The sequence below is a fragment of the Dipteris shenzhenensis genome, chromosome 27 (assembly GCF_047967505.1).
Source record: "Dipteris shenzhenensis isolate YYH24624 ecotype China chromosome 27, Dip_SZ_1.0, whole genome shotgun sequence".
Lineage (NCBI taxonomy): Eukaryota > Viridiplantae > Streptophyta > Polypodiopsida > Gleicheniales > Dipteridaceae > Dipteris > Dipteris shenzhenensis.
Genome location: NC_141622.1, coordinates 33,558,173 through 33,581,827, shown reverse-complemented (window position 1 = coordinate 33,581,827; position 23,655 = coordinate 33,558,173). Strand labels below are relative to the sequence as shown.

Below are 23,655 nucleotides of genomic sequence, written 5' to 3'. Positions count from 1 at the left end.
GGGAGGGGAGACTGGGGAGGAGAGCAGGAGCGCGGAGTAGGGAGAGGCTCGGAGGGGAGACTGGGGAGGAGAGCGGGAGCGCGGAGTAGGGAGAGGCTCGGAGCAGGGAGGGGCGAGGAAGAGCGAGCGAGTTAGATAATTAGGGAGCGAATTAATTAAGTAGGCTTAGGTTAATTAAGTAGATAGCGATTCGAAATTCAATTAATTTGTTCACTGGCCAGGTCCCCTAGGAGCGCGTAAAAGGGATAGTGGATCTTGCGACTTACGTTTACACGCGTCAAGTGACAAGGTCCATCCGAGGTTCTTGGAATTCACGAGAAAACCGAGTATAATTTCTTTTACTTCAATATACAAAATCATTGTGGTGGCTCTCCGATACAGTAACTGTTGCCGATCATGAATGAAGAGCTAAATGTCATGGAAGCAACGTGAAGGTTTCCAACATCATCACAAAATCGAGGATCGACGTCTTATGCCGGTTGGGGATTGATGGGCATGCCTGCCTCGATAAGTTGTCAAGACAAACGAATGATCCAAGGGAGAACGCTGCACTTGCTTCTGAGCTGGGCAGCCCCCTGCGTACGCGCACTTGTAGTAGCTTCTGCAGTTTCCATCAAGTCGAATTTTCAGCGAAGAACTACGTTGATCAACACAACTTAAGCTTCACTCCAGCACCAATGCTTCACTGAAACTCGACAGGCAATAGCCCTTACCTTGGATGCATGCTATCTTTGACGCTTTTCTGACCATACTTTCTCCACTTAAATCCGTCGTCCAAAAGCTCTTCCTCACTTCTAGTTATTATCATATATCTTGCCTCCAACGGGTCTAATGTCCTCCGCCTTTTCCTGTAAAATTTAGGGATTTATGTCAAAAGTGCAGTTCAAAGGGCCATAAGGTCCGAACACCACGAGGCCTACGTGACGTGACATTCGTGAATCTTACCGAGATCTAGAGCCATCGAAAGCTACTGCTGTCGGCTCCGCCGACGCAATCGAGCTGCAAGTAACATTCCTAACAGTGGACTGACTCTGAGTGAGATCATGGGTTTCGATCGAGGACGAGGTAGATGCGCTGGAGATAGGCCCAAGCTCCTCCGAAGGATTAGTTCCATTAAAAATTTCAATTGGGGGCAGGCTGTCTAGCCACCTATCTACATCTCCCGAAGCGTGGAGGCTTTCCACAGGATGCAAGTCGAGCCACTGACTAATTTCAGAGTAGTCCGAGGACGAGCCATCTACATCCTTTGATTGGATGAGCGACTGATCCACCTGAGCAATGGTGTGCAAAGACGGCAATTCAGAGAACGCGAATGATTCTTGAGCAAACTCGTGCCAGAGCGATGTGTTGAGGTGGATTGACGGAGAATGGTGAGAGGAAAAATCCAAGGGACTACTGGACGGGGGCTGAGGAGGGCGGTGAGGCTGCTGGAGGATGCAATCAGGAGGAGGAGGTGAGAGAGGAGAGGCAACAGCAGAAGGGGAAGCAGAAGCGTTGGAGGAGGGTTGGATGAGATGGAGGCAAGAGATGGCAGCTTGTTGGAGGGCAAGGAGGAATGGATCGACCATAGTTGCAAAAGAAATGAGATCTAAAGAAGATGATGAAGATGTTGAGAATAGCCAAAGATTGAATGGAGATGACGGTGAGAATGCGCTTATCACCAGACGTGAACGCGCTACGAATAACGCGTCCTCTCTGTCTCGCCCATTCCCCACACATTTTTGGTCTCCGTGTAGTCAAAGACGGCCTCCTTTGTGTTTTGTCGAGATTCTGTTGTCTCCATGTTTCTCCTACCTAGTACTTTCTAGGCACTTTACTCTCTTTTTTCCACGCGTTTTTTCTTTTCTTAACTCCGTACTCCCTTTTCTCATTTCATCCAAATGGATTTTTTTAAAGCCATTTCATCCAAATGCTTTTTTTTAATAGCACAAGCACCACCCTCCCACTTGGTATCTCATCTTGAAAAAAAAACTAGGATTGCGGCAGGCAAGGAAAAGAAAATTTGGGGGGGTTGTCGAAAAATAAAATCGTGTTGGGAAATGCTCCCAAGGCATGTATGCCAAGGGATTCTTGAGTAACATGTAATCCTGTGGAATGCACAAATTACTATTTTAACCGACTATCCATTGTTTTTGGCCTAAAAACTAGCATTGAATGAATGAAGAGAGTAATCTATGAGATGCTGATTATAAATTAACGATGAAGAAAGGATGATCGAACGGTGTTTAAAAAATACCTTACTATAAACTAAGCTGACAATAGTAGGCCCGACTAAATGGTGTATGTTATCTTCTTGCGAACACCTTGGCACACAAATAGAAAAAGAAGAATTTAAAATATTCAAAAGCAAAAGAAAAGCTTGAAATGGAAAACATATATATATATATATATGTATATATTTTATATAACCACACATAGTGTGGGCGGGGAGGCGGCATGCTTCCTTCCCTTAATAGTTATAATCCGAGGGGACGAGCCCTAACCCATGCATTGAGGTTGTAATCGCCAAGAATATTAGCACCAAGATTCAGTATCACAAATATGTAAGAGAATGAGATATTGCATAAATCTCAATGACTGTATCTGTATTCCAACTTGAGCATTAACCAAATTCTTGTCATGATCTCTTCCGTCGTTTATCGTGGAAATCATGTCTCTACCTCCGAAGCAGTTTCTCAATGTGAGCGATGTTAGAGAGAGAGGGCGGTAGAGGCAACATCAGCTAGACAATCCAAGGAGATATAGAGGCCGCTCATGCCTTCCATCAAAAGCTTTTCATCGAAAAGCATACTTTTCATCAAGTGTTATAGGCCTTCATATCAAAATTAAATCCAAGGCTTATATTAACCACCTTCTTCGACCTTGTATTGGTGAGAGGGTGTCTGTAGTACCCTATTGCTACTTATTTTTGGCTCTTAGGTCATTCACGATTGTATGGTATTCATTTATTTGGGCTTGTCCTTGTTTTTAAGAATCCTTTCTCTCATTTGATATCTGCAGTAGTGAGATCAATAGGCTGCTAATTACCTAAACATCAAGAATTTATTAGACCTCACCTGTGACATGGTTGCAGACATGATCAAGGGAAAGACACTCAACGAAATTCCAAGACTTTTAAGATCAAGGATGACTTCACACCAGAAGAGCAGGTAATACACTACTACACACGAGTCCTATTCTGACACACAAGGATCGACGATTAGCACGTGCGACGCACTAATCGTTGGTAACCAAAGCAGGATTCGTTAAGTGTCGCTATGTAGCGACTTTAGGCAAACATCGCTATATAGCAACGTTCAAAGAGAGTCGCTATATAGCAACACTTATTAGACTTGTAAATGGTCACTATATAGCGACACTTATTAGACTTGTGAATGGTCGCTATCTAGCGACACTGAAATAGTCTCCTATAGCAATGTTTTATAGAGAGTGTTTTTTCTCATACTGACCCAGTTTTTCCCAATGACAAATTTTTTTCCCTTTTCATACATGTTTGATCCTTTGAGAGAATAAAAGTACAAGAGCATGTACATGAAGCCTTTGAAGCTCATATATTCATGTCCAAGTTTGAGATGAAAAAAATCAATGAAGAGCATTTACATCAACAGCTTCATCCTGAGCCAAGTCTAACATGCCAAAGAAGTCTATCTCTAACTCTATACCGAGTTGATCTCCTATATCATCATCGTACTCTAGCATCATACGTTCACCTAAGAGTACTTGATCATATTCTTCAATAAAGTGTGGTGATTCTTGATGATTGTCATCTTCTTCCTCAATATCGTGATCTCCATCTTCCTCCCGTACGATGTCATTATGCGCATCTTCCTCTTAGCTCATATTGTGATCTTCATCTTCTTCGCTAGATCCATCTGGATTAATTGGATCCGGCATTGGTAGTGGCATCTCCATATCCACATCTCTATCTTCAAAAATTTGCTAACTTCGTGGTGCAACTTGAATCATGTACCACCATCTTGTATCTATATTGAAGATGGGTGCCAAATGCCATCAATTACATATATGAAATTATGCTTAAGTACATGTATCAATGGATCTTTAAAAACGAAAGATTTGATTAATTAAATCATTAGTATGCACCTGCTCACAATGCTCGGGAAGAACAAAAGTATCACTTTCATCGGTCCAAAGTTTGGTGGAGTCTATTGCAAAGAAACCACTACTGTCTTTCCTCACTGTCGCATGTGGAATGTTGTAAATAGTTCCAAACCATTTTACATCAAAAATGAAAATACAAAATCATCTGAAGTCAATTTCATAGATTTTGCATATGGTTCCACAATAACCCAACTGTGAGGAGAGAAGATCGGTATCCGAAGCACTTGCTCGACTATCTTGTGTGAAGTTAGCCATGACTCCACAATCATACATGACTCTCTTTGAATCGATGCGAACTGTGTGAAAATGTCGTCCATATGACCATAATGCACTGTACTTTTTGTATTGCAAAAGAGCATCATTAAAACAAAGAAGATGCATCTATTTTATAGCATATATTGTCACAAATAATTACTTAATTACGTCAGGAGGTAAGAAACTTACATGCATCATACATCCAGATGATAACTCTAGCTCGCGCTCGTTTATTGTCTCTTCATCGTGTTCGGCTTTACGTAGAGCCAGTTGTAGCTAATCAAGTGACATGTGAGTGGGGAGAAGGGCGAGATCCCGCCGATATAGTTGTGATCGCCTGTACATTACTCTGAATCTTGTCCTTGCATTTATTATTTCTGCTTTGGCCACTTCATATCTCTCAATCCACTTCTGCATCTCCTTGCTATTGAGGATACAAAACTTATTGAATTTCTCCATTTGCTCTTCGCTCATCTTTCTTTCAATCCCTTTTCCTTGGGGAACCTCGCCAATGATGCAATCATCATCCTTGTTATGCCAAGCTTCTGGCATATCGGGATCCGTGGATACAAGAAACTCCATGATATATACTAATGACTCTTGCATGAGCCATCCCTCTACCATGCTTGCTTCTGGTCTTGCTCTGTTTTACAAATCCCTTCAAAGTTTTCATAAACCACTCAAGAAAAAACATCCACTGACTATGAACAGTACCTGCAATGGCCACCTCATCAACTATGTGCACAAGCAAGTGCACTTGAGTTGTCATAATGCTCGAGGGAAAGTGCTTCTCAAGCAAGCATACGGCTTCAATGGATTCCACCCTAGCCTTCTTGATGCTCGATATGGAGATCTCTTTTTGAGATATCCACCTATTTCACATGCCCATGTAAGATATATTCATAATCACTCTACAGATTATTCAGATTAAATTGAAGAAAATGCAATCAATGCGATTTGATAGTAAGCATACCTCACAATACCAGTGATCTTGACTATAGCATTTCTAACATCTTCTTGTAAGCACCCTTTTATTATAATTGGGAGGATGAACTATCAAAGCAACAAAGAAGTCATGTCAATAATATAACATAATCATAATTACACTAACACATCACAATTATCGGTACACTAATCCTACAACTTAGAATACCTACTATAAGACCTTGTGCCAATCATGGGACTTCAGCCCACTAAGCTTATTGTCCTTTGAAAATGCTCCTTTCAAGCAACGCATGTACCCTATGGGTGTTTGAAAAGACACTACTACACACGGATCCTATTGCGACGTTTACGTACCGACGTTTAGCGCCCACTTAGCGTTAATCGTCGGTATGAAAAGCGGGTTTCGTACATCGTCGCTATATAGCGACTGTTGCTGAAAGTCGCTATATAGTAACTTTTATAAAAGTCGCTATATAGCGACTTTCAAAAGTCGCTATATAGCGACACTGATACAAAATATTATAGCGACGTTTTTACAGAGAGGTTTTTTTTTTTTATAGGCCTTAAAAGTTAGTTTTTTCCAATGACAAATTTTTTTAAATTTTCATACATGTTTGAGCTCATAGAGAATAAAAAAATGAGAGCATGTACCTCAAGTCTTTGAAGCTCATATATTCATGTCCAAGTTTGAGATGAGAAAAATCAAATAAGAGCATTTACATCAATTGTTTCATCTTGAGCCAAGTCTAAGGCACCAAGCAAGTATATCTCCAACTCTATACCGAGTTGATCTCCTATATCATCATCATACTCTAGCATCGTACGTTCACCTAAAAGTATTTGATCATCTTCTTCAATAAAGCTTAAGTGTGGTGATTGATCTTGATGATTGTTGTCTTCTTCGTCAATATCGTGATCTCCATCCTCCTCCCGTGCGATGTCATTATGCGCATCCTCCTCTTGGCTCATATGGTGATCTACATCTTCTTCGCTAGATTCATCAATTGGATCCGGCATTGGTAGTGGCATCTCCATATCCACATCTCGATCTTCAAAAATTTGCTTACTTCGTGGTGCAACTTGGATCATGTACCACCATCTTGGATCAGAACGATCCGGATGAAAAACCACCTATATTGAAGATGGGTGCCAAATGTCGTCAATTATATATATATCAATGGACTTTAAAAACGAAAGCTTCGACTAATTAAATCATTAGTATGCACGTGCTCACAGTGCTCAGGAAGAAAAAAAGTATCACTTTCATCGGTCCAATGTTTGGTGGAGTCTATTGCAAAGAGACCGCTACTATCTTTTCTCACTGTCGCATGGGGACCGTTGTAAGTAGTTCTAAACCATTTTACATCAAGAATGAAAATAGTAAATCGTCTGAAATCAATTTCATAGATGTCGCGTATGGTTCCATAATAATCCAACTGTGAGGAGAGAAGATTGGTATCCAAAGCACTTTCTCGGCTATCTTGTGTGAAGTTAGCCATGACTCCACAATCATACGTGACTCTCTTTGAATCGATGCGTTCCACGCGAAAATGTCATCCATATGACCATAATGCACTTTACTTTTTGTACTGTAAAAGAGCATCATTAAAACAATGAAGATGCACCTATTTTATAGCATATATTGCCACAAATAATTACTTAATTACGTCAAGAGATAAGAAACTTACATGTACCATACATCCAGATGATAACTCTCGTTCGCGCTCGTTTATTGTCTCTCCATCACGTTCGGCTTTATGTAGAGCCAGTTGTAGCCAATCAAGTGACATGTGAGTAGGGAGAAGAGCCAGATCTCGTGGATATGGTTGTGATCGCCTGTACATTACTCTGAATCTCGTCCTTGCATTTATTCTTTCTGCTTTGGCCACTTCATATCTCTCAATCCACTTCTGCATCTCAGGGCTATTGAGGATACAAAACTTATTGAATTTCTCCATTTGCTCTTCGCTCATCTTTCTTTCAATCCCTTTTCCTTGGGGAACCTCGCCAATGATGCGATCATCATCCTTGTTGTGCCAAGCTTGCAGCATATCAGGATCCGTGGATGCAAGAAACTCTGTGATATATACTAATGACTCTTGCACAAGCCATCCCTCTGCCATGCTTGCTTCCAGTCTCGCTCTTTGTCTTACAAACCCCTTTAAAGTTTTCATAAACCGCTCGAGAAAAAACATCCATCGACTATGAACGGTACCTGCTATAGCCACCTCATCAACTATGTGCAGAAGCAAGTGGACTTGAGTTGTCATAATGCTCGAGGGAAAGTGCTTCTCAAGCAAGCATACGGCTTCGATGGATTCCACCCTAGCCTTCTCGATGCTCGATATAGAGATATCTTTTTGAGATATCCACCTATTTCACATGTCCATGCATATGTAAGATATTTGAGATATCCACCTATTTCACATGTCCATGAAGAAAATACATAATGCGATTTGATAGCAAGCATACCTCACAATACCACAGATCTTGAATATAGCATTTCTAACATCTTCTTGTAAGCACCCTTTTAATTGTAATTGGGAGGATGAACTATCAAAGCAACAATGAAGTCATGTCAACAATATAACATAATAATCATTACGCTAACGCATCACTATTATCAGTACACTAATTCTACTTAGAATACCTGTAAGACCTTGTGCCAATCATGGGACTTGAGGCCGCTAAGCTTATTGTCCTTTGAAAATGCTCCTTTCAAGCAACGCATGTACCCTGTCGGTGTTTGAAAAGAGGCAATGTCTGCCTTGACCGCTACCTCCTCCCTCATAGAGAGGATCCATGTTGCTTTCGGGAGGACAACTTTTCCCGAAGCATGCACTTGGGGCCACAAACGAGACATCCTATTCATAGCACGCAAGTCTTCTCGCACTCCTCTCGAGTCCTTGGAACCAACCAAGTGTGCCCAAATAGTAGCCCCCACATTCTTGAAGATATGCATGGGATCCAAGAGATGATTGATTTGTAACTGACCCCAATAAGGAAGCTCGTGAAAGATCGATAGCCTCTTCATACCAGGAGGAGGTTCCTCTCCATTCGCCCTCCAAGCTTGAATCCAATCACTTGCCTTCAAATATGATGGTGGTGGATCAAGCTGACCTCCACGTGCGAGATGGTCGAGCGGAAGGTATCGAGCATGACCTTCATAAACATTTTTCCTCATATGTTTGGAGTAGCGTGCAAGCGATTTCAGAGCCGGTCCACAAACATGACAAGCATGGTACCCACTTGTAACAAGTCCTGCATGCGTGCATGAATGTGTTAGTACAAGACATGCATGCAAAAGAGAGTAAAAAAAGCATAATCCCTCATTGTACATGTAAAGACACAACCACGTACCTGCGCACTCTCCATATCCTGGGTTGTCATGCATGGTCCACATCAAGATACCCCTGACCAAAATATCATTGGTATGTCTAGGAGCTCTGGAAATATCAAAGACCTGCACTCCTCTCCATAATATCTGTAACTCCTCTATCAAAGGTGCCATGTACACGTCCATGTTTTTTGCCTTGTACTTTCCTGGCACAAGTAGTGCAAGCATGAGGTGTCCCTTTTTTATTGTTAGCCATGGTGGGATATTGTAATTCACCACAACTATGGGCCATGTCGACCAAGATGTCGAGCGTAACCCGAAAGGATTCACGCCGTCCATGGCTAGCCCAAGATGTAAGTTGCGTGGCTCCCTCGCAAAGTCCGGCCACTGATTATCTATGTGCTTCCAAGCTGCACAATCTGCGGGAATCCTCAATGTGTGATCAGTGGACCGATGAGATGCATGCCATGTCATCAACTCCGCTATGGATTTGCATCGAAACATGTGTTGTATTCTTGCAATGATGGGAAAGTGTCTTAAGACTTTTACTGGTATCCGCTCACCCTGCAAGTCATCTCTATATCGTTGTTCCCGACATTTTGGACAACTAGCCAAATCTCCATGCTCACGACGAAAGAGAATACAATCATTACGGCAAGCATGGATGGTATCATAATCCATACCCATCGTTGTTAGCATCGTTTTCGCTTCATCTCTTGATGCAGGCATGGTATTTGGTGCAGGCAACATCTTCTGGAGCAACCTATGACAAAGACACTATCCAAATGATGATTCTCAAAACAAACAATATCCAAATAATGAGTCAAATTAATGCAAGGGCTAACCTCATTAAGGCCGAGACACTTGTATCCGACCACCCATACTGTACTTGTAGATTCAAGATTGAGAGACAAGCACATAGTTTAGACATCCTAGCACCCTCGTACAATTGTGTTGATTGCAACTCTCACATTTTTGACCTCAGACTCTGACATCACGTGTACGTGGGATGTAGTGCCCCTAAAAATGGAATCCATCATGTCGACCATACCCTCATCGTCATTCGGGAGACTATAGTCTTGCTGAAAGTGAGAAGGTATATGTGTACCCTCGTCACCCTCCTCATCCTGTTTTAAGATTTCGTGTAAATATAAGATCTTCTATTTCCTGGTATACAATAAGATTGCAAACTTAAATAGCTTTGACTTACCGATGATCCATCAACATGTGCAACACCAACGGGGGGTACTAATTCCGGCTTCTCCCCATACATCCGCAAGTGGCGCATGATAATACGACGTTGATGTCGTACTTCTCGCTTGCAATGAGTGCAATGATAGTATAACCTCTCCATAAGCCACTTCGTGCTCTCGGGCGTTGGTGCATCATCGGACGAGCTTCCACTCGTCGTCCCTTCCATCTACACTTATAAAATCACAACATGAGCATGAAGAGGAGATATTGACAATTATAAAATAGCATGTTTGAGCTTCTCTTGATGCCACATCAAAAAAGTGACAGTAAGCGTCGCTATATAGCGACGCTTTCCTCTGTTCCGTCGCTATATAGCGACGTTTTTAATTAAAAACGTCGCTATATAGTGACTAATAAGCGTCGCTATATAGCGACGCTGTGGGTTAAAACCCAAAATGCTAAATGCGCGGCGTTTTGTTCATACTATTCCCTAATCTCTCAAGTAAGCAACCCAAAATATCCTCCCACCTATTTTCGACGACCTCCCACCTATTCCAAGCAACCTCCCACTCTATTTTCCACTCCTCACCCTTCTCCTATCTCTTGTACTCCCTCTCTATCCTTTTCCCTCTTTGGTTTCTTGAAAGGAAGTTCTTCAAGAGGTGAGTTTGTTTCAACAATGTAGGTTGTTTGTTTGTCAGCTTTAGTTTTGTGAGTGTTTCTTCTTGTATTGCTAAACCTGTAAACTAGTTTTCATGCTTGTTTTGAAAGGATTGAAACAAAAAACGAGATTTCATGAAAGAAACAAAACTCACCTCTTTTTTCTGTATTTCTCTTCCTTCTCTTTCTCCTTGTCTCCTCAATCTCCTCCTTTCCTTGTCTCCTCAATCTCCTCCCTTCAAGAAGTTGCTTTTGTAATCTCCTCCTTCCACTAACATCTTATTTGAAAAAATGGGTTGTTTTCTCTCTTTTGTAGGGCCAGTCCACTACACCGAGCGGGACATACTATTTCAGGTAAGTGCTTCCTCCTTTTTCCATTTATTATTTTTGTTATTTGCATTGGTCTGCAGCTAGCGCCTTAAGCGCTAGCTGCAGTGATGGGTGTAGGAACCCTCTCTTCCCCTCCCACTCTTTCCTTCTTCCCCCTTCTCTTATTCTCTTTTTTCCCCCTTCTCCTTTTTCCCTCTTCTCTTATTCTCTCTTTCCCCCTTCTCTATTTCCCCCTCATCTCTTTTCCCTTCTCTCTTTCCTTTCCCTTTTATTCTCTATTTCCTTTCCCTCTTATTCTCTCTTTCCCCCTTCTCTATTTCCCCCTTCTCTCATTCGCATAAGCTCATGCTCATGCATGAGCATAAGCATGAGCTTATGCTTATGCTAATGCTTATGCTCATGCTCATGCATGAGCATAAGCATGAGCTTATGCTTATGCTAATGCTTAAGCATAAGCATAAGCATAAGCATGAGCTCATGCTTATGCTCATGCATGAGCATGAGCTTATGCTTAAGTTTCCCCCTTCTTTATTTCTCTATTTCAACATAAGCTTATGCGGAAATAGAGAATGAGAGAAGCTTATGCTTCTCTCATTCTCTATTTCCGCATAAGCTCATCTCTCATTCTCTATTTCCGCATAAGCTCATTCTCTATTTATTTATGCATGAGCTTATGCGGAAATAGAGAATGAGAGAAGCATAAGCTTATGCTTATGCATGAGCTTATGCTTAAGTTTCCGCATAAGCTTATGCTTATGCATGAGCTTATGCAGAAATAGAGAATGAGAGAAGCTTATGCAGAAACTCATTCTCTATTTCCGCATAAGCTCCTTCTCTATTTCCGCATGAGCATAAGCTCATGCATGAGCATGAGCTTATGCTTAAGTTTCCGCATAAGCTTATGCTTATGCATGAGCTTATGCGGAAATAGAGAATGAGAGAAGCTTATGCGGAAACTCATTCTCTATTTCCACATAAGCTCCTTCTCTATTTCTGCATGAGCATAAGCATGAGCTTATGCTCATGCATGAGCATGAGCTTATGCTTAAGTTTCCGCATAAGCTCCTTTTGTTATTTTCATTATTTGCGTTGGCCTGCAGCTAGCGCCTTATGCGTTAGCTGCAGTGATGGGTGTAGGAACCCTCTCTTCCCCTCTCTTCTCTTATTCCCTCTTCTTCCCTCTTCTCCTCTTTTCCTCTCTCTTTCTCCCCCCTTTCCATCATATGCTTTTTCTCTTATGCATATGTTTTTCCTTCTCTTATGCTTATGCTCTTTTCCCCTCGTCTTTTTCCCTTCTTTCAATCTCTTTTCCCCTCTTACTTCTCTTATTTTTCACTCTCTTTTTTCCTCTCTTTTTCCTCTCTTTTCATAAGCATATGTATTTTCCTATGCTTATGCTTATGCATGAGCATATGCTCATATGCTCATGCATAAGCACAAGCTTATGCTTTCTCTCTTTTTCTCTTATGCTCATATGCTCATGCATAAGCATAAGCATATGCTTTCTTTCTTTTCCTCTTATGTTTATGCTTTTTTCCCCTCTTCCTTCTCTTCCTTTTCCCTCTTCTTTTTTCCCGCTTTCAATCTCTTTTCCCCTTTTTTAATCTCTTTTCCCCTCTTCTCTTTTCCCCTCTTTCAATCTCTTTTCCCCTCTTCTTTTTTTTTTCACTAAGCATTGCTCTAGCACACTCTGCTAAAGTCCCACTCTTTCTTTTAGCTCTTGCATTTTTCTTAGGAGTATCTGCACATGTGAATCGTCTTTGAATGCCATCACTTCTGCAAAAGTTCATGAATGCTGAAGACATGTATTCACCTCCTCTATCTGATCTCATGACCTTGATCTTTCTGCCTGTCTGGTTTTCTACTACGGCTTTGAATTCTTGAAATCTGGAAAAAACTTCAGATTTCTCTTTCAGAAAGCTACTGTAGGTTGTTGATGAAAGTCAAGAAGTAAAGTGAACCATTGATGCTGCGGGTCTGGGCATAACCCCATACATCTGTATGTATCAAATCAAGAATAGCTCGTGCACGAGAGGTACTTCTACCAAAGTTAGTTCACTTTTGTTTGCCGAAGCAACATGCTTCGCAAACTTTTCCAAGAAACTATAGATTTGGAATCCCAATTGCCATATTCTGATTCCTTAGATCTAACAAGTACCTGAAATTGACATGACCATATCTCTTGTGCCATTTTGCAGATAGTGGCATCTGTTGTGGTTGAGCTGACATGGAATGCTTATATGATAATCTAGGTAGCATTCTGTATAAGCGTCCACAACAACACAAAGCAACTATAGACATTGGATGGACAAAAAGAGTAGAGCCTAACCCACCTTCACAACCACCCTCATCCATGTTTAAAACAATAGAACAACACCATCACAAAGCAAAAGACATCCATTCAACATTATTGTCTCTACACATACCTTTTGATACAACTCACACTCTGGCCACATTTTCTCCGGAAGCCAGACAACTTCAAAAAGAAACCCAATGGACCTCACAACCCAACACAAGCTCCTACTAATGACTGGGCTTAAGCTCACAAAGCATTCAGATTCATACTGCATCCAATCCCACAACTCATCGGACAACCACCCACAAGGTGACCACGATCAGAAATCTAATTATATCTTTCCCATAGATCATCGCAAGCACTCGAAATGATGCTAACCCGCCATCTCTTGGGGATTCTCAAAGTCAAGATCTCCTGAGCAACATCGAGTACCTGGTTTGGCCTCTCTTCTCTCAACACTAGAGTATTGGTGTGCATTCAACAACTAGCTAGCCATAAGCACTCTATTCCATCCTCATTATTTTCTTCCTTTATGAGGACCACCTTTGGCTTCACAGCTCAAACACCTCATGGAGCTCATATACCTCCTTCCAAAATCCACCCAGCTGACAAAATGATGATGCCTCTCGCCATGTCCCAAAGCTCTACCTCCGAGCAATGGTCGACCTCCCAGCCGGATTCCACCTCCTCTCCTCCTTAGTAGAGATCCCCCTCTGTTGCGTACCCTCCACAGCCAAAGTCCTCTTCTTCACTCATATATTCTCGACCTTCGTCTCGAACCATGCATCCCCTCTTCTTTTCGTGATGATCTCCCTTCCAAAGCTCTCCTTCCGTTGCTCGTCTGCGCACGTAACCTCCTTTATCGTCAAGCCTCAGCACCCATAGCTTCTTTCCCTATTGGTCCTTCTAACAAGCTCCTCCTTGCACTGCCCGACTGCGTATGCGACCTCATTCCCTCTCCAGAACTCTCCGTTTGCCACCTTTTCAGTGCTCCCGATGCTCCCACAAGCAACCATCCGTCCCTTCATCCTTTCTTCTCAGAGATCCCCGATCTCTTGTCGCCCACTGTTCTCCCTGCGCTCCATCGTATTTGTCCTCCAGCTGTAGTCTCGCAATATGCGCTCCACTCTCCAGCCACCTAAGGCAAAAGCTCCATCATGCTCACCCTTCTCATGTACACCTGCAATTCGCAATGGTTCCTCTTGGTCCTCCAAATCATATATTGGCGATGCCTTCCCTCCTCCAGGAGTCTCCCTCCTTCCATCGTGCACGGTTCTCTTCTTCACGTGGCCCTCTTGCGTTCTCTTTGGGATCTTCACCCTCTAAACTCCTTGATCTCTGCTCCTTCTGTGAGCCCCTCCTAGCCTACACAACAACGACCTACGCTCCTTTCTCCCGCAGTAGCATTGCCATTTCCCTCTCTCTGCAGCACTCCTCGAAGAGATGCAACTGCCCCGCTGTCCTTTTGTCTGCCCTCCTCCACCAGGTGCCCATGATCCCCCCCTATATAATAAGCTCCTTGCTCTCCATCGATCCTTCCACAAGCTCGTCCTACTTCACGTTCATGCCAGCTTGTCGTCGAGAAGCTTGCTCTTCCTCATCACGTAGCCACCTACATGCATGCTGTTTTGATTATAGCCACGTCACCTTTTGCTTTTTCACCACTCTCCCACTCTTTCCTTCAAACTATACCAAGGCAATTAGTGCCTATACTCCTACGTTAGGCACCAATGCACATAACCTGCTAACCAACATTTAATGCTCAGTTCCCTGCTGACTATCACACAACCATGAAGCCAATCCCGATACACTGGAAGCAAGGCATTTTCAACAAAAAAAACTCGTGCTTTCATGCACATATGGCATTGGAAAACCATGAAGAACACATGTCATTCCTCAGCAAAACACCATGACACTACTCTGGATTGCCTGCTGCAACCACACTGCTTTCCATCATCTCCCAAAAGTCCCTGTAGAAGTATACCATCTCAAGATAATGTGTCATCAGTGTGGAGTCCATCATGAGGGTGTCCACAGCTCATTTCCCCTACCAACTAGCTATGTACATAGCTATGCACTCACCCAACAACATGCAACAAGTGAAAAATATTTTTTCATTTTTATCCACGCAACGTGCTTGATAGATGTGCAAAATAGCAGGCGCATCTATAGGCATTGCTTGAATAGAGAAATTATGGGTGCGTCTAATAGCACGTCTAATAGCTCGTCTATTTGCACATGTATTGACACATCTATTTGCACGTCTACACTGAGAAAATACGGGCCCGTCTAACACTGCGTTTGTCAACGCGTCTATTTGCACGTGTATTAGCGCGTCTATTAGTGCGTCTACACTGAGAATTAGATGTGTATTTAGGCACGTATTTAGACGCAAAACAGAGAATACAAAAAGTGACATTTTGGTGTACATCACTGCTTTCCAAACATTGCCCATGATTACCAAAGCACATAATTTTAACAAAAACATTAATGCTTTTTTGCAAGCCCACATATACAAGAATTAAGTGAGGTGAGGAGAATGAGACAATATGTAAAATAGTTTTGCCAATATCAATGATGGGCTACGGTTCAATCTCATCCTCAATGAGATAAACCCTTGCCAAAGTATCTACTTCAAAATCCAAACAAGTGTTTAGATTTACAAATACATTCAACCCACTACTACTTGTGCTACTCATGTGCTCATCGAAATCAGCATCACCAATGGTAGGCTCGTCCTCACAGGTAATGGCCTCAATGTATCTTCTATCTCATGATTATCCTCCTCTCTCATATCACGGTCATCATCACGTCCATGGCCATGATCATCCTCCATACGCTCCATATTAGTAAATGTACTATACATCACTTTGGAACGTGGCATAATAGGTATGACATGCCACCATCTGTTATTATCCACCATTGGTTGATAGATAACCTAATTCAAACACAAATACAATCATGTTATTTTCCTTGCATCGAAGGTATCAAATATTTAAAAGCGAGTATTTTTATATGTGTGCACAGTACCTGTTCACATTGTTGCGGTAGTACTAGTGTGTCCTTCCTACTTTGCCAAAACTTTCTAGAGTCAATAGTTACAAAGCCACTTGCATGGCATTTGATTGTTGCATTAGGGCCTCTTTCCACCACATCCTTAAACCACTTTACATCCAAAACATACACAAAGAAGCGTTAAAAGTCAAGCTTAATAATATCTTGGATTATGCCACAATAATCATCCATGGCTCCATTGGCTCCCTCAAAGCTAGCAATGATGCCGCAATCTTGTGTGGTTCTCTTATCATCAATCCGTTGTGTTCGAAAATGCTTGCCCTCACACCATATAGCATTGAACATAGTGCACTACACCAAGAAAAAATCAATTAAATAAGCAATCTAAATTATTGAAAGCTCCTAACTTATGCATAACATTCTATATACCGACCTTGCTCATGCATCCCCTAGCATACTCCCATTCTTCCATTGTGATATGTATCCCCTCGTCTTTCTCTGCTTTCTCCATTTCATCAAGTAGCCAATCCACACGAATATCCTTTGGAAGTGCTCTTAGATACTGAGGGTATGGCACATGAGATCCGTGGTGTGTTGTAATTGCTAACAATTACAGAGATTGCTTTATCTACTACAAAGACCATCCAAAGAGGTTGGCTGATGAGACCCTCGTTGTTGTTCGCTCTAGGTATCCTAACCCCCCCAATCGTCAGTTCATAGATAAATGGGCCAAGTCAAAGATTGTTACGATACTTGGCAATAAAAGATCTTCGCTTAAGAGCCAGGCACTAGCAGAGCTTGCCAGGCTCGAGGGAGGTCAACCACCAAGGGGCCCGCCCCACACCACTCACAAGCGTGAGTGGAAGAAAGCAATGAAGTCAGCGAGGGAGGACCCCAGTCTGCAGCACGTGGAGGCACGAAGGATCTAGATGGAGCAATATGGAAGCATGCATTTTGGAGCAAGGGGTGTTGAATCATGGGAGGGCCAATTTGTAAGTATCGATCTCAAATTATATTGCTTATGTAGTTTATTAGGAGGTTGTTTCTTTGTACTAACCCCTCCACAAATTGTGTGGTCTTGCAGCTTGAGATCATGGGTAGATACCCTACTCCTGTCAAGACAGCCTACCACCACCACCATCACAGAGGAGATACATGGAAGCACTTCTATCATGACGGGTTGATTACTGAGGAGCAGTATATCCGGGCTATGGGAGCGGCCCCTGAGGTATTTGAAAGTAATTAAATAATGTCAATATTATAAGTAAAGATTTGCTTTTTCATACATTGATATATGTTGTCCCTTGTTTACAGGTCCTTGCACAAGAAGACGAGGAAGAAGACGAGGAAGGAGGCAGAGAAGGGAGCACAGAAGGGAGCATGGATCGCCGTACCAGCTCCGGCACTGTGCAGCTTCCGTCCGTACATCCATACAAGCTCACAGAGCTCAAGCACTCCGTACATTGCCTTATATCCCATCGCCCATACAACAGTACATCTGCGCCAGCCCGTACAGCTTGTCATACATCCGCCGTACAACTCGTCGTACATCCACCATATAGCTCGTCATACATCTGCCGTACAACTCATCATACATCATCATACAGCTCATCGTACTTCGGCCATATAGATCTGCATCAATTGTCCCGTACAGTCTGTACAAAAATCCGTACAGTCCGTACATTTACGGATTTTGTACTGTCAGTTCCGTATAATCGGAAGAGGCTGTACTTTCTGCAGATTCTTTCTTTGCAGGTGGAATCTGGAAGGTGTTTCGTGATAGGCATTTGCACAGAGAGCCATTGTTTGGCTAATTTCTTGCAAAACTTTGGGGCTTTTGCAATCACACTGCAATTTTGCAGTGAAATTTGGGGCTTTTGCAGGCATAGTGCAATTTGTGCAACATTTGGGGCTTTTAGACCATTTGCCCCTTTTTGGTTGCAATTTCAAGCCACAAATTGGGGCTTTTGTGTTGGGAGAGCAATTTTGTAGGTTTCAGTTCACACTGCCTTTCTGTAAGTGTTTTGAAGCACTTTTGGCAGGTTTTGGGAGAGATTGGATGCTCTGGCAAATCTTTGACAAAGACATTACAAAGATTTGAGTTGCATTTTCAGCCAGTGTTTGGCTGCATTTTTTTGGGAATTGTGCACTCCATTTCTAGCAAGGGAATTCAGATTTGCATTTGCTGTATTTTCTTTCTCAGACATGGCCCAACAAAATCAAAATGATTTCTAGTTGAGTGGTCTCTCACAAGAGGATAAGCTAGATGGTACCAACTACTCCCTCTGGAGTTTTATGGTACGCAACATTTTGATTTCCCATCATTTGTGGGACTATGTAAATGGGGATGAGATCCAGCTAGCAAATGTGGCACCTAATACCCCTTCCCAGCAAGGAGGAGGCAGAGGTCGTGCAGAGGGTACAGTTGCAGGACAAGTTATTGGTGCAGTTATACCTACCACTCCATAGCAAAAGAGATGGGATTCACGTGATGCTTTAGCTTTGTCATGTATTTCTATTTCAGTGAAAAGATTCATCATTCCGCATATCCGGTTGTGTAAGACCTCAAAGGCAGCATGGGATATTTTGGAGATCATGTATGCAGCTTGGAACGATGCCAGGGTGTCTTTTTTGAAAAGAGAATTATCTCATACACATATGGAAGAGGGTGACTCCATGTCAGTGCACCTCACAAAGCTATAGGATTTACGAGAGCAATTGTTGAATATTGATGAGATCATTCTTGATTCAGAGATGATTACCACTACTCTGAATTCTCTTCATGAGTCTTATCTCAGCTTTCATACCTCACTAAATTTGTCATTGAGGGGGGGTGCAAATCCTCTCAATTTTCATGAGTTAATAGGACTTCTGTTGTAGGAAGAGCATACCAGGAAAAACATGACTTCACGAGCAGGTGAACATGCCATGCTTTCAAAATTCAAGCCTAAAACAAAGGGAGAAACAAAGACATCAGTAAATCAGCCTTCCAGTGGTTCAGGACAGCCTTCTCAAAAGGCTAAGGGTGATGCAGGTAAGCCCAAGAAGAAGGGAATATGTCATTACTGCAAAAAGCCAGGTCACTACATTGGAGAATGCAAGAAGAGGCTTGCAAAAGAAAAGAAAAGCACCTCCGGTATGGCTATTTCACATTCAGCTCCTCATGCATCTGACAATGAGCAACTTTGTGGAGCACGACTATGCCTTCTTGTCTTGCATTTCAGACTCTCAGTTGGCTACTCCAGATATTACAGCCACTTGTAATGATGACTCTTATGCTTTTCTAACATGCAGTTATGATTCTTCCAAGGATGCATCAGCTTTCAGTGTCAATGAGACACAAAATACATGGTATTTTGATAGCGGTGCCTCAAAGCATATCACTTCCAGGAAGTGTCTTTTCACATCTCTACATCCACCTCCCGTTGGTAAAAAGGTCACATGTGCCAACAACTCCTCCTATTCAGTTCGTGGTACAGGAGAAGTTGAACTTACAGCCATTGATGGCTCAACATTCAAAATTTTTTATGTCTTGTATGTGCCTAGTATCACAAAAAATCTACTTTTAGTGTCCACTCTTAACAGAGCTGGATTTCAGGTCATTTTTGAAGATGACAAGTGTGCAGTCCATGATAGAGAGAATGACTATGCCTTGAGATTGTCTGGCACTTTGTTACATGGTCTTTTTCAGCTTGACATGTATGAGAAAAGACTAGCACATGCTCTTGCAGTTTCCACTCCTATTGCTGCTATGCAGAGTGCGGAGTTATGGCATGCCAGATATGGACACATGCATTATGGCAGCTTGATGACACTTCAAAAGCATGCTATGGTTGATGCATTGCCTCCTCTTGAAACACCTCCTCCACATGCCTATGAAGGGTGCATTCTTGGTAAAATGCACAGATTTCCTTTCAAGAAGGATGGATCAGTAAAAGCTGTTAGAAAATTACAGCTTATTTATAGTGATGTCTGTGGTCCCATGAGGACTCCATCATTGGGAGGTCATCTTTACTTTGTCACTTTTATAGATGACTACTCCAACTACACTTGGGTTTATGGGCTGAAATGCAAATCAGAAGTATTTATGGTTTTCGAACACTTTGCAGCCATGGTTGAGAATGAATCAGGACTCAAGATAGAGACATTACGCACAAATAGAGGAGGGGAATATTTGTTTGCATATTTTGATGCATTTTTGAAAGACAAGGGCATTGCATATCAGATTACAATGAGGCTAACCCCTCAACAAAATGGCAAAGCTGAGAGGAAAAATCGTACTCTTATGGAGATGGATAGATGCATGCTAAAAAGCAAAAGATTGCCTCACAAATTTTGGCTTGAAGGTCTCATGTGTGCCAATTATGTTTTGAATCGGGCTCCCACAAAAGCTTTGAAGACCAAGACTCCCTATGAAGTTTGGCAAGGGAGAAAGCCTTATGTGGATCATTTTCGTGTTTTTGGATGCCTTGCATATGCTCGTGTGCCCGTTGAGTTTCGGCATAAGTTGTCTGATAAGGCAATCAAATGCATTTTTGTTGGGTATAGTGCAGAGAGCAAGGGCTACAGTCTCTACAATCCTGTCACATGCAAGATTATTGTCAATAGAGATGTTATGTTTTCAAAAAATTCAGCTCACACTCAAGCTGAATTTGATTTGCCTACTTCTTCTGATGATGTCTTTGAGGGATTACTACCCATTGCCTTGGGTTCCCCTGCTGATATATTTGATGCAAATCAAAATTTTTAGATACCTCCACATGCTCTGATTCAGCCACAGGATATCTTACCACCTCCACAAGTAGTGGAAGAGGTTGTTCAATAAGAAATTGTAGATATACATGCAGCAAAAACAGTTCCAAATTGGCTTTTACAAACTCTCAGGGAGAGTAAAATTGATGCTCCATTACCTCGCAAAACTCGAAGTGCAGTAAGGCATGGGGGGGGAGCTCTTTCAGTTGAATCAGCTTATACAGGTACTCTTCTTGATGAGGAGGAGCCTGAGACGTTTGAAGAAGCACATGATAAGGTGCATTGGACGAATGCCATGCACGATGAATTGTAGTCCATTCAGAAAAAGGGAAGTTGTCGATTTGCCACCAAGTAAACATGCCATAGGTACACCGTGGGTTTTCAAAGTTATAAGAAAGCCAGATGGGACCATTGATTGGTACAAGGCAAGGCTGGTTGCAAAAGGATATGCTCAAAAAAAGGGCATAGACTATGAGGAGACTTTTGCTCCTACATCCAGAATGACAACCATCCGGTCAGTTATAGCCATGGCTGCAAATTTTGAATGGAATGTTCATCAGTTGGACATTAAAACAGCCTTCCTTAATGGAGACTTGTTGGAAGAGGTTTATGTCAAACAACCTCTGGGCTTTGAAATTTCAGGAAATGCACATCAAGTATGCAAGCTTAATAAAGCTTTGTATGGGCTAAAACAAGCCCCACGTGCATGGTATGCCAAAATTCATGCCTTTCTAACCAGCAAGGGGCTGCACAATAGTCCAACTGAGAGCATCCTCTACATCAAGAAGGATGGGGGGGATATTTTAGTCATCATTCTTTAGGTAGATGATGTACTACTCACAGGGTCAAATGAGGATAATATTGCATATTTTAAAGTTGAATTGCAGACCACTTTTGACATGTCAGATTTGGGGCTACTACACTTTTATTTGGGGATCCAGTTCACTCAAGAGAAATGTGGCATCGTTATGTCTCAATCCAAGTATGTGCAGAAACTCTTGGACAGATTCAACATGCAGGATTGTAAGCCCATAGCTACTCCCATGGAGCCGGGGCTGAAGCTTACAATGCATGATGCAGGTGAATCAATTGATGTCACGCTCTACAGTTAGGCTGTTGGATGCCTCATTTATCTCTGCAATACACGACCTGATATTTAGTTTGCAGTTTCTCAGGTGAGCAGATACATGCACAGCCCAAAGACTATGCATTGGCAGGCTGTAAAATGCATCTTCCATTACTTGCAAGGTACAAAGTGTGAAGATAGTGGGAGAGAAGGAAGGAGTCTCACTTGCGACTTTCTCACATACACAATGGGGGAATACACACAAAGGTGGAGGCTGAAAATAGTTTTCCTCTTCTTAGTTGTGAAAGCCAAAGGAACTCTAGTACAAAGAAATAGAAGAACCCTATATGTGGGTCTCAAACCAAACTCAGCTAACTAAGATGGCATACTAACTGAGCCACGAACTAGAGTACATAAGGATAGCTATCATCTAGCTATTATTCATGGGCGGTGTACCAACTGCATCTACAGCTAACAAGTCGATGACATAAATGCACAACGGTCACCCTGGCATATCACGAGTGGAGCTTGATATCTCAACACTCCCCCTTGAGCTCAATCCCAATTCCTGCACACCAAGCAGGTCTCTGAACTTGCGCAGCTTCTCTGTGCCCAATGCGTTCGTAAATATGTCAGCTACCTGATCCTCTGTGCTGACAAACTAGATCAATAAAACCTAGTAAAACCTTCTACCGCACATAGTGATAATGCACCTCAATGTGCTTTAACACCTATTTCATTAATTTTGGACTTTTTGTGTTGTTTTTGGACGAAGCCCAAAAATCCTTCCCAAATGAAAACTTTACTTTGTGAAAATATCCTTCCCAAATCAAAATTTTACTTTCTTGAAAATATTCTTCCCAAATCAAAAGTTCACTTTGTGGCACTATCATATTCACATAAAAATATTGTTTTTTCAATCTATACTTTTGCACCAACATGCAAGAATTTGAAATAATCCTATATTAGAAATTCTAGTTATATCTAAGTTATTTGTTAATTTAATTATTTTTAATATTTTTCCTTGACGTTTTTCCTTCCCAAATAAAAAGTTCACTTTGTGGCACTATCATATTCACATAAAAATATTGTTTTTTCAATCTATACTTTTGCACCAACATGCAAGAATTTGAAATAATCCTATATTAGAAATTCTAGATATATCTAAGTTATTTGTTAATTTAATTATTTTTAATATTTTTCCTTGACGTTTTTCATTGACGTGATAAATTTATAAATCCATGAAAGGAGACTTAAATATTTCATGAAAATAACATTGTCACTCGGCAATATGCACAAAATTTAGCAAAACTTTTAATAAATAGAAAGAAGACATGATGCCATAAGACCCAAGTTTTGTATTGAACCAAAGAGGTATAATAGCAATTATAGCTATTATTATATGATTACATTGAGAGACGTTGCTCTCAGCTAGAGTCTTTATATCCAAAATGATATAGATTGAACATATGTTTACAATTTAAATTGTTGCTCTTAAAGAGCCTCAATTCGTGCCATCTGCATAATTTGACTCCCCATTGTCTTATTGCTCAATGTCACGACAGTCCCTTGCCAGGTGCCATCTACATAATTTGACTCCCACTTGTCTTGCCAAGCCTTGCCCCTTGGGTGCATTGACTCCCCATTGTCTTATTGCTCAATGCGATAGTCCCTTGCTAGTTGCCA

At 41.7% G+C, this 23,655-nt stretch overlaps 1 protein-coding gene across 1 annotated transcript; it reads right to left on the bottom strand.

Moving 5' to 3' along the window:
• Nucleotides 1–368: 368 nt before the first annotated feature.
• Nucleotides 369–1,608, bottom strand: LOC147884194 (uncharacterized). Its single transcript, XM_087399086.1, has 3 exons — nucleotides 946–1,608; nucleotides 714–848; nucleotides 369–601 (listed from the first exon to the last, which is right to left on the bottom strand). Exons 1-3 carry the CDS (start codon nucleotides 1,566–1,568, stop codon nucleotides 448–450), a joined length of 912 nt encoding a protein of 303 aa, XP_087255212.1. The 5' UTR covers nucleotides 1,569–1,608; the 3' UTR covers nucleotides 369–447.
• Nucleotides 1,609–23,655: the final 22,047 nt, after the last annotated feature.

Bases quoted from the DNA above. Each gene is read 5' to 3' on its own strand.
- LOC147884194 (XM_087399086.1), bottom strand. From the start codon at position 1,568: ATGGTCGATCCATTCCTCCTTGCCCTCCAACAAGCTGCCATCTCTTGC. The intron at 849-945 runs GTAAGATTCACG...TAAATTTTACAG, and splicing joins TTCGATGGCTCTAGATCTCG to GAAAAGGCGGAGGACATTAG. The intron at 602-713 runs GTAAGGGCTATT...TGGAAACTGCAG, and splicing joins AAAGATAGCATGCATCCAAG to AAGCTACTACAAGTGCGCGT.